Here is a 12,265-nt window from a genome sequence, read left to right on the forward strand (position 1 = left end):
GATTCTGAGTCATTTCCAGCTCAGAGAAGCCGAGTCAGTTGTACTCACTGATGCAGCCTGACACAAAGATCTTAACACCTTAGTTCTCTGCTGCTAATCAAAGGCTCACAGGACTTGTCTGAATATCCTACAGCACGGTAGTGACAGGTACCTCTCTCAAGTGTTCTTTTCTACATGGTGAGAGCAGCAGCCCAGAGGAGAACAGCTTCAGTCAGGCACAAAGATGACCTGGTTGATTACATACCAGTGTGTAGAGGGGCAGTGGAAAAGGCTGCCCTATAGGAGAGTCCTTGTATGCTCCTGTATCTGCTATAGGTGAAAAAGGAAGGAAACTAACTTGGAGCTGTGGGGATTGAGTCATGGGGAACCTGTGGAGGCTGCTGCTTTGGAGGAGTGGAGCTTCCTGTACTTGAGTTGTGCAGGGTCTGGCTCTGGTTGGAGTGGTCTGGGAAGAGCCCTGTGTATCCTGCCCCCTCCCGCAGGAGCTGTGCCCTTGAAATGTAATGGGACTGGAAACTGCATCTGAAATCAGTGGTTTTATGGGACTTTTGAGGGCTGGGTCTCTGCTGAAAGGGAACCAGTCAGGAGGTGCTGCCTCATGCAAGTGGGAGTGTTGTCAACTGGGAGTCAAGTGGGAGCTTGTCACAGCTGAAAAGGGAAGAATGTGCCTGGAAAAGGGCCTGCAGAGCACAGCCCCAGCCCACGGGAGAGGGAGGAAGATGCTTTATTCATGCTTCAGGGAAGCAGCAACGGGATTATGCTCTTCTCCAATGACACGGTGTCCTGTTGCAGCATCCAGCCCATGGCTGCAGCAGGGAGGGAGGGAGCCAGGCTGGCAGCTCGGTGTGGCTGCGAGCCGGGGCCCTGCCGGAGCTGGGGGCTGTCCAAGGGAAGGAGTTGTTCACGCACAGGAAACCCAGCAGCAGGATCTCCTGGCTGAGCCGAGCCTGGCTCAGACCCAGCCTTGCAACGGCTCAAAGCCTCTTGGTTCAGCTTCGCCAGGGACCATATAACTGAGCCTGTTTATCTCATGGTGTAAGGGCAGGTGAAATCGCTGGGGAGCAGCTGTGTGTGGAAAGCAAACTGACCCTGGCTGTTTGTCTGTCCTGCTGCAGTAGAGAATCCCTGAGCTAAGCCACTGTCCAGGACCAGTGTAAAGCTGGTGGCCTTCCCTGGGCTGGCATCAGCCTGTGTAACCCTTCAGCAGAGATGAGGAAACTGGGCTTGGGTCTGAGCTGACTGAAATGCCCCTGCATTAGGAGCCCAGTGGTCTTGGGGAAGAGCATCCACCCGCTGCCTCTGAGCACTTCTCTCTGTCCCAGGTAACAGCACAATGAAACTAAGTCTGGAAAGTCACCCCTCTGCTCTTCCCAGCCAGGGGAGGTTATAACACAGCTAAAGGTGCAAGGCAGCTCCTTCCTCTTGCAGAATTTGGGTGAGCAGCTCTTGCTAGGAGTTAAGCTGTTTGCAGCCCTCTTGCTGGCAGGGGTCTCTTCTCTGCAGCAGTAAGCAGGCATTGGGGGTCAGGCCGCATTCCTGCAGGCTCTGTGAGTTGTCCGTGTACACCCTCTGGGGAAAGGTACTGATGATCTCATACGAGTCGGAGTCTCCACCCCTAGGAAAGAACAGCACAGCTTTTCCTACAGGCAGGATCCCCAAGGTTTTGAGGGATCCTCTGGCCGATCCAGCTGTGGTTATGAAAGGAGGAGAGACCATTTCATAAGCACAAGCTGAGCAGAAAAAAAGGGCTTCCTGCCCAAAATGCAACAGCCAGGCACAGAGTGGCCATTCCAAGCAGCACAGCTGCGGTAGGAAGGAGGGTTTTGCATCCCAACAGCAATGAGCTCATCCTGGGCTCAGGCTGCAGCCAGGCCTATGGCCTGCAACAGGAGTGGGAAGAGGGGAGAGCAAAGGGGTTCCCCAGCTATCTGGAATTGTCCCCAAAGACGTGTGAGAGCCCTTAGGCAGCACTGAATCCATTGGGATATAGAGCTGGCTGAGCAAAGTGGGGTGTTTATCCAGCAGCAGATCCATCAGCCAAACTGAAGGCTGCAGCTCAGCTTCCAGGTTGCACCACCACATTGGGAATGGTGGGAATAGTTGGCTGGAAGCAGGCAAAGGCAGGGATGGACCTGGGTCAAGTGGCAACTCTGAGAGCACTGAAGAGGTTTATCTGTGCCTGTGTCAGCTTTTTGGCAAGGGTGAGTATTAAATACTTTGAGTTGAGTGTGACCCTGGCAGTGCTGCCTAGAGAGCATCTCAGGGGGTGCTGGCAGCTCCTGGGGCTGTAACCCTCAGCCTTGCTCAGCCAGGGCTGATGTCTTTGAAGCACAGCTCCAGGGCCTTCAGCAGCAGCTGGGAAACCTTCCCTAGGGCTCTATGGAGCTGGGTAAGGAGGGGAGCAAGCCCTAGGCCTACCTGGCATGGGCGAGGTGCTGGCGCAGGTCCCCGATGGTCTCTGTGAACAGCATCTTTACGATGTACGTCTGCTCCCCGCTCTCTGATTTGATGCGGAGAGTGCAGACACCAGGGGCAGGAGCTTCAACCTCTTCAGTCACCTTCACCCTGGAGGTGAGAGAACCTCATCAGTTGAGGAGCGAGTGCTGTGCTGGTGGCAGAGCCTGGGTCACCTCAACAGGGTGCTTCACATCTGGGAATGTCCTTGAGATGACTGCGTGCCAGCAGACCAGTCACAGAGCAAACCACTGCTTTGCTTTCCCTGCCTAAAGGTGCCTTGAGAAGAGGGTTGTTGACGTTTTTCAGCTCTTTCATTTTAGATCAGGCTGTCTGGTAAGTTCCTTGCCCTACTTCTTTGGTTAAAAATAATCTGCTTGGGTTTTTTTTTCATTCTCTATTTGGGTCTTGTCTTGCCAGAAGACTGAGTGGAAAAGTGCTGTTTGTGTGACCTCCCACTTGGGCATCGTTCTCCTGGCAGCATTCTCCCGTTTAACTTGATCACAAACAGCTTCTTAGATGGTTTCAAACTCTGAGGCCTTGGTTTGCTGTTGAGAAAGCTATTTCACAGCAGGAAGTAGCAGTTTGAACAACAGAAGCTTTTTGTTGGAGCTGTAAAAGATGGCAGGTTTGCTGTGAACAATTCAGTGGTCTTCCCAAAAGATCAACCTTCACCTTTCTTTCTATTTCTAAGGTGTAAAAGGGACAACTCCATTTACTTCCCTAACTGAAACCCCTGAAAGAAACCCACAGTGTTGAGGAGGAAGTAGGAAATAACAGGAGGAAGATGAGAGCCTGACAGGGCAGGGGCCGTGCCTGTACCTCTCCAGGGCAGGCAGCCTGGGTGTCTCCACTAGGATCTCTTTGCTGCTGCGCACCCCTTCAGAGGCCTGAAAGCAAAGCAGGTGAGTGTCACTACTGCCTGCTCTGCACAGAGAGCAGCCAGAGCCAGGAGAAGGTGCCAGGGTGCCACGTGTGCTCTGGTGGAGCCTCTCTGGGAGGAGGAGGTTATGCAGAGCTCAGAGAGGCCGAAGGGAACGGGTGCTGGCGCTGTGTAGGGTGATGAGCCCATGGAATCGCTCCTGGCACCTTCTCTAAGTGTTTGGGGGATCTGCTCGTACCTGCTGTGCTGCTCTGGCTGAGTTGTGGACACCAGTTGCCTCTTCTGTGTGTTTCAAGGGCTTGGAAAGCTCATTGAGAAGCTGCTCCAAGGAGATTTTGGGACCTGGTGAAGCAGGGAGGAGAATCGTCCATGTGTGACCTTTTTGACAAACAGTTTGTCCTCAGAACAGGCTGGGTTTGCGATGATAGAGCACAGCAGCAGACAGGGAGAGCTCTGACCTCCCTTAGCCACGCTGGGGCTGGCTCAGTCTCCCTCATTGAAGCTTGTCCCACTTTGTGACCCATTGAATGTTCCACTGTCAACCTCAGCAGTGAGCAACTGTGCAGCACACAGCTGGGATGCACAACAGGTTGAAACCTGGTTAGTCCTGCTGTGAACAGGGAAAACTGAAACTATGTCAGGTTTTAGACTTGGAAAACGTCCCATCTCATGAGGGTGTATTCGTAGGTTTCTGTTCCCTTTTCTGTGGTGGCAATGGGCAGTTATGTTTTCTTTACAACTCAGATAAAGGAAACATTTAGCACAGCTTCTGTCTGTGAGTGCCTTGAGATGAGCAAGCAAGTAGTACAGTTTTGTATAAACAGGAAGATGTTGCTGATGGGCACTGCACGTGTTTGGGTTGTTCAGTTACACATGCACAAACCCACTCTTTTCTATCTGTACGACTTGACTGCATTTGGTGTAAGCCCTGCCAGGTATTGCTTACAGACTTCTGGAATCTAGAAGCAAAATGAGGAATCTGGGACCTGACCTTATGTCCCATATTCTTTTATGAAAGCCTGAAGAGGAATCATCCCATATAGTTGAAGATCAGTCTGGCCTGAAGATGTCCACCTTTACAGAATGAGCTTGTAGGAGAACCAAAGGTTTAAGAATTTACCTGGGATCTGGGTGGTTTCCTGCACCTCACGTGATTTTGAACGGCCAACCACTTGTCCATGACCAGGAAAGCTCCCTGGAGGGTGTCTCTCCTGAAATACCATGTCCCTTCTGTCAGTGACCTGTTAAATTAAGACCAGCTGCCATAAGCAAATCTTAACAGTTGGACAAGTTTGTTCTCACTGCATCAAAGCACAATAAACCACAGCAATGACAACCAAGAGTTGTAAACCCCAGGTGAAACCATGACAGCTGCTTCTGATCAAATGAAATCCATTTTCAGCTCCTATAGGCTCTGTTAACAAAGCAAATCCTTGTGTATCCCCCAGGTTCCTGGGATGGGCCACCCAGACTGCAGGGCAATTGTTCATTCAGCTCCACAGGCACACCAGTTGTAAGAAATGTGCTTGGACCTGACCTTTTCCCACCTGCAAAGGCTCTGCAGGTGGAAGGTGCTGTGGAAGCAGCAGGCTGGGCTTGGAGAGGGATCTGGCAGTGAGAGGCTGCAGTGGGGACTGTCAGGTGGCTCTAATGAACCAAGGCAGGCAGAATGCACCCAGCAGTGGGGCAGGCTGTGTAAATACCAGCTCTGTCTGTCTGGGTTCCACTTCTGTTCCTCTTACATTGGCTGAACAAACCACAGGTGGGTGCACTCTGTGTGTGTGTGTTTACTGCAGATTACTGTAGTGTCCTGTGGCTTCCAGACGAGCCAGCTATGCATGGATTATAGGGAGCCACAGCCCCAAGAGCTTTGCACAATCCTTACTCCAGCTGACTTTCTACCTACCGCACCTACAGCTCACCCTGCCTGTCCTGACCTCATCCTTGCCCTGCTTTCTTCGTGGCAGAGGGGAGGTGCACCCCTCTGGTTAGACGCACGTGAAGACCTAGATTAGAGTCCTCTGAGGCTCTCTGCCTGCTTCCTGCCTGAAAAGGTGGCCTTGGCTCTTTGCCATTTCTGAGAAATCAAAAAGTGGGACCTAAAAGAACCTCAGGTGGCCAAATCCATTGAAATTATAGCAAAAGAAACTCTCCAACATCATCCTTGATGGATCCTTGCTCAATCTTGTTTTAAAAGCTTTCCCATGGGAACTAGTTGAGAACTTTTCTCCTTTGTTACACAGCTCTTCACATGCACGTGCTGCTTCTCTGGCTACAGAGCCTGCTTTGCTCTCAGAAGTCTTGTTCTGAGTCAAGATTCACTGAGGCAGAGCAACCATTGAGTCTTGATGCAGAAACCCTCACTCACTTCCTGTAACAGCTCTGGCAGGTGTGTTCCCAGCCACCCTTTCCCTGAGACGTGCACGCACAGAGTTAATCTTGATGTATGTAGTCTTACTGCCTCCAGAATCCTCAAACTGAACTTGCTGTGGGGAGCATCCAGCAGACTGCTGAGAAAACCTGAACAAGTTCTGCACTGCTTTACCTGCAATGGGATGCCATCGGGGTAACGCATCTGCAGCTCCGAAGGGAAATAGCCATCCATAATATCCTGTAGGCATTGCTGAAACAAAATGAGAGTTTGTGGGCATACCTCAGGCTTTGTTTATCTCATGGCTAATACATTCCTTCTGGGCTGTTCCTATTTGTGGTGTTATTGTTGTGCAGAAAAGTCTACATAAAAGACCCAGAATCTCATCTCTTAAAAACTACCCCACAAAGACATGCTAGCCTTTAAAGGGATGCAGGTTTGAAGCTGGTGATCTCTGTTAGATGCTCCTCTTTAGGACTGAGATGAGCTCACAAGTCTTATTTCTATCCGTTCCCTTTCCTGGTGCTTAGTGAACACTATAGCAGAATGGCTCTAAGTCTAATTCCCCTACAGACCCTTCCATACCTGTGTGGATGGGTCCTCATAGGGCCGAAAGGGTCCGTTGAACATGACAATCCCATTCTGATACAGTGTGAGAGGGAGGGGTTCTGGCTGCCTGAGCCGAGCTCCCCCAGGCTTGTGCTCGATGTGAGAGATGCCCTCTCCAGCCAGCAAGTTCAGATCCTTCACCTTCTCCAAGAGTAAATCAAAATCAATATGGTGCTGGGGAACAACTGCTTCACCTGCGGCAGAGGGACCAGAGTTACAGGGGGAAGGGGACACCAGCTCAGCAGCTTTCAGCTCTGTGTGAGTTTGAGGTGTGTTTGAGCCCTGACACTGTGGGGTGTCTCTGCTCCCTCCCCATGCTTTGCCTTTCACGCTTTCACTAAGTGTGGTGCAACGCTGAGCTGCTGTGGTACAACAGTGCCAGGTTTGCATGGGTGTGTGTGCAAAACCACAGGGGCAGGGCAGCAGGGAAACAGCCCTTTGCTACCAGCTAATATAACTCCAGATGCAGGCAGCTCTTTAGAGACCACGCTCAGCTCCTTGTCTTTGGTTGTAATTTCCGAAGTGTTTTGCTGTCCCTTGATGTGGTGCTGTAAAACACACAGTGAAGAACAGAACTGGTTGGGTTAAGTGGGATGGATAAAGGGATCAGGGCAGACTCCCTGGGGAAATGCCAGTGTAAACAGGGGCAGGTGCTTGCTGCTTGCCACCTGCAGGTTGCTCTCTCTTGCTGGTCTGCTGCTGAGGATGTTTATCTGGGTGCTGGGGGAGGGTGGAGAAGTAAGAGTGGTGATGGGACAGAAGAATGATATCAGGAGAGGAAATAAGAGAGGGTGAAGCCTTTGGTGGTTTGTGTTCTGCTTTTTTACAATCTGATAAAGGAGGGCTAGGGAATAGTCCTTAAAAAGCATGAGCTGAAAACAGTGAAAATCCCTACTGCTTCCCCCCTTTTCTCCCCTCCTGCATGTGAGGGAGGGAAGGATTAGTTCGCTGATATTTGCATAGCAGTTAGGAAGTAGCATTGGCTCTACAGCCCAAGTATTCTTTTTTCTCCCCCTCTGTTACCACTTCCTAAGAAGCCATTGCCAAATATGCTTGGACCCCATCCTCCACAATCAGGTCTCTATTAAACCACTCATGTGTTGGCTGGGAGGAAAGGCAAACAATACTCTCTGATGGAGCCAGACAATATGGGTAGGTTACTGTAGCTACAATATACACAAAGTGTCTCATTCCATTTTCCACCCACTTTATGTGTTATTGGAGCAATCAAGCTTCAAACATTCAGGGTATGTGACCTCTGCAGGAAGCAGCTGCTTTGAGGGTCTCCTTCCAAATGGCTGAGCCATTGGGTTCTCTCCTCATCCCCTAAATGAGGCTTACAAAATACAGATGTATAAAACACCAGTGTTCTGCCTGGCTTAGCTCCTGTTCAATGGCTCTGTGTCTCTGTCCCTTGAGATGGGCTGAGGTTGAAGACCTCAGCACAGGATCACAGATTCTGAAGATGCAAATTCTGGGTCTTTGCTGCTTATCTACTCTGGGGAGTATCACACCTTCTCTAAGCATGCAATGGGAGTTAGGATAACTGCTTCAGCGAGGAGTGCTGGTGCTTTACCTGGCTTCCAGAAGCTCCTTCCTGGCAGTTCTTCATCCTTGAGCAATTCTACATCTTCCAGTTCTTCAGGTCTCTCTCCAACCCAAATCAGACCATAGTCACTCAGAAACTGCTGTGAGGAAAGCACAAGGCAGTGTTGTAGACCAGAGCTTCAGAGAACTAGAAATGGGAGCCTGAGGGTGGTCAGCTGAGATCATGAGAAGCAGAAAGGGAGGTGAAAGAAGTTTGTCTTGGGGTTCTTTGGCCCTGGCAGGGGCCAGTAGTTGTAGCAGCTCTACTAGTAGTAGGCAAAAGGGAGAATGAAAGCATCTGTAGTGCCACAGTAGTCTCCCAGGGTTGTGGTAGCTGCAATGAGTATTTCTACAGCCCTAGAAATCAAAATGAAGAGGCTTGCAGGAGGCACAGATGTTTGGGTATCATTTCCTGCTGCCCTGTATCTCCCATCCAACTTGTTCTTTGTTTTCAGAGGGCTGAGGTGGTGAATTGTGGTGATCAGAGTGGCAGCTTGAAAAAGCCTGAGCAGCCTGGGACTGCAGTGATCTCAAACCAGAGGTGCAGATGGCTTAGGGCAAGTGAAGCAGGTGTCTCACCTCCATCTGCCAGACCTGGAGCTGCAGCTGAAGGCACCTAATTTCCAGTTCCTCTGTTGTGAATGAGTCAGAAGGATCTGAAAAGGAAGTCTTGGTTTTAATATGTACAACCTTAAAGAAGAGCTATAGATAACCTGTGTCACACAGCATGGATGCCCCAGCAGTACCTGACTACCCGTTACTAAAGTCCATCAGACACAGGAGCTGAACATGAACTCTGCATGCTGGTCCCTGACAATTCAACCTGCAGCAGTTTGGTGAAGATGCTGCCAGACTAAAGTAGTTGTGGATGGTAGTGGTGAAGCTTTCTGCTGCAGGAGGTTGACGTGAGTGGTGCTGTTGGCAAGTAAACAATGAGAATTGCTCTGCTTGCTTGGTCTTAAGGGACCTATTAAGAAAATTAGCAGGTGTCCACTGAAGCTGGGTTGGGAAACCTGGGCTGAATGGCTAGGACAATGCACAATGAGGTATAAAACACATACTTGTGGTTTGACAGGCATATTTGTATTCTCTGCTCAGGAAACTGAGAGCTTACTCCAGCTTTATGCTTACAAGGTAGGTCAGCCATTGTAGGAAACGTGTCTGGGCTCAGCTGGAGAAGCTGCTGGATTCCAAGGAACTGAATGGGGGAAAAGACCTTCAGTGACTCATTCACAGCTGGCCTCAATCTGAAGTTAGGCTGCCTCCCAGGACAAGGGAGCCTGGGCTGGAATCCTCCCTGAGATCCCAAGCAGAGTTTTGTGTTTGCTCAGCTGTGAGTAGCTCTGGTTTCCAGCCTGTTTGAACCCTGCAGTACTTACTGGTTTGTTTTGGGTGTTTTCCTGTGTGGTTGATTTATGCTCATGGAAACTTAGCAAGCCACAGAAAATAGGTCAGGAAATAGTGTTTTGCACTGCACCGGAAAAGCTGAGCAGTGGATCCTAGAATGGTTTGGGTTGGAAGGGACCTTAAAGCTCATCCAGTTCCAACCCTCTGCCATGGGCAGAAACAGCTGCCACTAGAGCAGGTTGCTCCAAGCCCCGGCCAACCTGGACTTGATGTGGGTATAAAGTGTGGATCTGCTTTGGCAGAAGGCACCACGTCTGTGTAACTGATACCACTCACTGAAGAAGCTCTTGGGCTATTAAGGTAAGGATGGCTCAGAGAGGAGGTCTCCACTGCTCTGCTGCAGTGCCAGGAGCTCTGTACTCTCCCACAGGTAGGAGCAAGGCACCAAGGGTAGAATAATCTTTACCTTCTTCTTTCTGAAGGGTCTTCATCTTCTCTTCAAGCTCAGCAATCCTCCTATCCTTCAGGACCAGAGCAGATAATGATCTTATTTAGTTCCTTGGCCTTCAGGACCTCGAGGCACAGTTTGCACAATTAGTCCTGGCTAGGTGAGTCAGTGGTGCACATCCTCTCACCCCATTCAGAGAGAGGCAGAGTAAGGGTCAGAAAGGCTGTACCACCTCACAAATTAGACTCAAATGAGGTGTGGGATATAAATACACTGCTCCACGAATAGGTGAGGGAACACTGACCTATCTCCCCCTCCTTCCTCTGCACAAGAGCTGTAGGGAAACACCCAGGCTCCTGCTCCCTGCTTCCTGCTCAGGCTCCTGCTCTGACCTATAGGAAGTAGCTAATCTAGAAACGAAACCAGCACCTCTGCAGCCACCTCTTTAAAACCAAACACAAAAGGGTATTTACTGGAAGCTGCAGTCATGCAGAGGGGTCTGCCCCAGGCTGGCTCTGCTGTATGAGCAGCTGTTGTCTTGGAAAGCAAAAGGAAAACCCCGGGCTGAAGTCAAAGAGCTGATCCCAGTGACAGGGTGCTCAAGTCATCACTTGGGACTGTTCATTCTCCCAACCCAAGGACCAATGTAATTGCTCTGGGGCTTTGAAAAGGCTTGTTTGTGTAACAGGGCAGGCTGCCGATGAACTTGGTTCAGGCAAACTAGGTCTGAGAGGTGTACTGCTCCTGTGGCATTGCCATCAAAGCAGGGCACAAAACAGGCTCAGTAAGGGCAGGAATTTTACCTTCAGTTGGATTTCTTGTGCTTGCTCTGCTATTTTTTGTTCCAACAGAGTGATTTTTTGCATCGGGGAGGACTGGAGCTCTGTGTCAGCGTGAGCTGTGTCTGAAAGCACAAATCTGTTATTTAATCCTCTGCACCACAGGGGACCCCATGCAAGAACTTCTGTTCTGCCAGAGCAGGGAGGACAAGGGTCCCTTTGGGGAGTACTGGGTAGGAATTCCTTAGGGAGATGGCTGTATCACTGACAGTGTATGTGACGGTGGGGGAATTTGCCCTGGCCTGGGGTATTGAGCCCCAGACTGTCACTGAGAGACTGTGATGGCCCAGAAACCCCTGATCATTGAGGGACTTTTACCCTGTGTGTTCTTTTCCAGTGTTGTCTCCTTCGAGCACGAGGGGAGGCTGCCTTGCTCTGGATTCTCTGTCCTAGGAGGCAGGCTGGCATCCTCTGAGGAGAGGCACAAAGAGCACAAAGGAAAGAAAACAGGGCAGTGTTTCAGCTGCAACTTCTTCACAAACAGGTAAAGGAATACTGGGGTTATGCTGAGGGGAGGAGAGGGCAGGAGAAAGCAGGGTGGCCCATTCAATCCAATAGGCGCTCCCAACCTAGTGAGTGTAAGTGGGAGCTTGTTATGAGCCAGGACCCAAGGGAAGGTGCAATCTCAGCAGGTGGAAAGAGTGAACACGAAATGGGGCTTGTAGAAAGGGACTGACACTGGTACAGAGCATCCTGCCTGCACCAAGTGGTAATATTGAGCTATTCTAACAAAGAGCCCAATACCCTGGGATTAACAGAAGCTTCACTGGCAGTGGAAAGGGAGATTTTGCTCTAAGATGTAGTAGGAAGGATGTGACCTAAACTAGAGCTGTAAAAATAGATGAGGCTTTAATGTGCTCTAGGTCTTGCTGAGGATGTGGAAACCTTTTGTTTCTTATCTGATTTTGGACGTGTGTAGGAGAAAAAGAGCTACAGCCATTGAAGAACATGTAGGATGGCAAGAAAAGCCTCCCCAGTGGAAGCAATGAACTTGGCCAGCCCTGTATGAGGGGATAACATGTAAAATAAAGCCCAGCTTCAGGAACTTCGGGAGGACTTGCTCAATGGGGTAACTTTTTGGAGTTCAAAAGGCGCTGTTGCCGCTGGAGAGAGCAGCTTTGCTCTGCCTCAACCAGAGACCTGACCGCCCCATACCCCTGGTACCCGCTGGGGATCGATGCCGGCCCGGAGGCAGCAGGTAAGGAACTGCTGGGGGGGGAGTTCTGTTCATGCCGGTGCTGTTTCTGATCCTGTCACCGCCATGTGCAGCCCTGTGGGGCCCAGAAGGCCGGTAGGAAGGATCGCTAGCAAAAATGGTCTCAAAATGACGGGGGGTGCCCAGGTGCTGGGGGGGTCCCCAAACCTCGGGGATCCCCCCGCTTCTCCCGCGCCTCCGCAGCACTCACCCGCCGCCGCCATCTTGTTTACAGGCGGTTGCCACGGCGACGGAGGGCCGCTGCGATTGGCTCAGCCTTGGTCACGTGGAGGGCGAGGCAGCACGGGGACTACACATCCCAGCATGCACCGCTCTGCCTCCCCCCCCCGGCTGACAGCTCGGGGCTCCTCCGCCACCCCCGTGCCCGGGCCTGGAGCAGGGGCAGGCCCCGGGGGATGCCCCCTCTGAGGGGGGGACCCGGAGCGCTCCGAACGCTCCCAGGGCCGGGGCCGGACCTCGCTCCCCTCCCTCAGGCCCCCCTGCACGCCCTTGGCCTCAGCCCGCAGGGACA

General features: G+C 51.2%; 1 protein-coding gene across 1 annotated transcript; it reads right to left on the reverse strand.

Moving 5' to 3' along the window:
* Positions 1 to 711: 711 nt before the first annotated feature.
* UBXN11 (UBX domain protein 11) lies at positions 712 to 11,230 on the reverse strand. The gene is made up of 13 exons (XM_062620657.1): positions 11,216 to 11,230; positions 10,857 to 11,010; positions 10,503 to 10,603; positions 9,718 to 9,772; positions 8,484 to 8,560; positions 7,894 to 8,005; positions 6,294 to 6,511; positions 5,883 to 5,960; positions 4,458 to 4,578; positions 3,576 to 3,679; positions 3,277 to 3,344; positions 2,419 to 2,565; positions 712 to 1,615 (listed from the first exon to the last, which is right to left on the reverse strand). The coding sequence occupies exons 1-13, from the start codon at positions 11,228 to 11,230 to the stop codon at positions 1,450 to 1,452; spliced, it is 1,416 nt and encodes a 471-aa protein (XP_062476641.1). The 3' UTR covers positions 712 to 1,449.
* Positions 11,231 to 12,265: the final 1,035 nt, after the last annotated feature.

This window comes from Pezoporus occidentalis, unplaced genomic scaffold (assembly GCF_034315485.1).
Source record: "Pezoporus occidentalis ecotype Australia unplaced genomic scaffold, CSIRO_AGI_Poc_V1 ctg223, whole genome shotgun sequence".
In the NCBI taxonomy this organism is placed as follows: domain Eukaryota; kingdom Metazoa; phylum Chordata; class Aves; order Psittaciformes; family Psittacidae; genus Pezoporus; species Pezoporus occidentalis.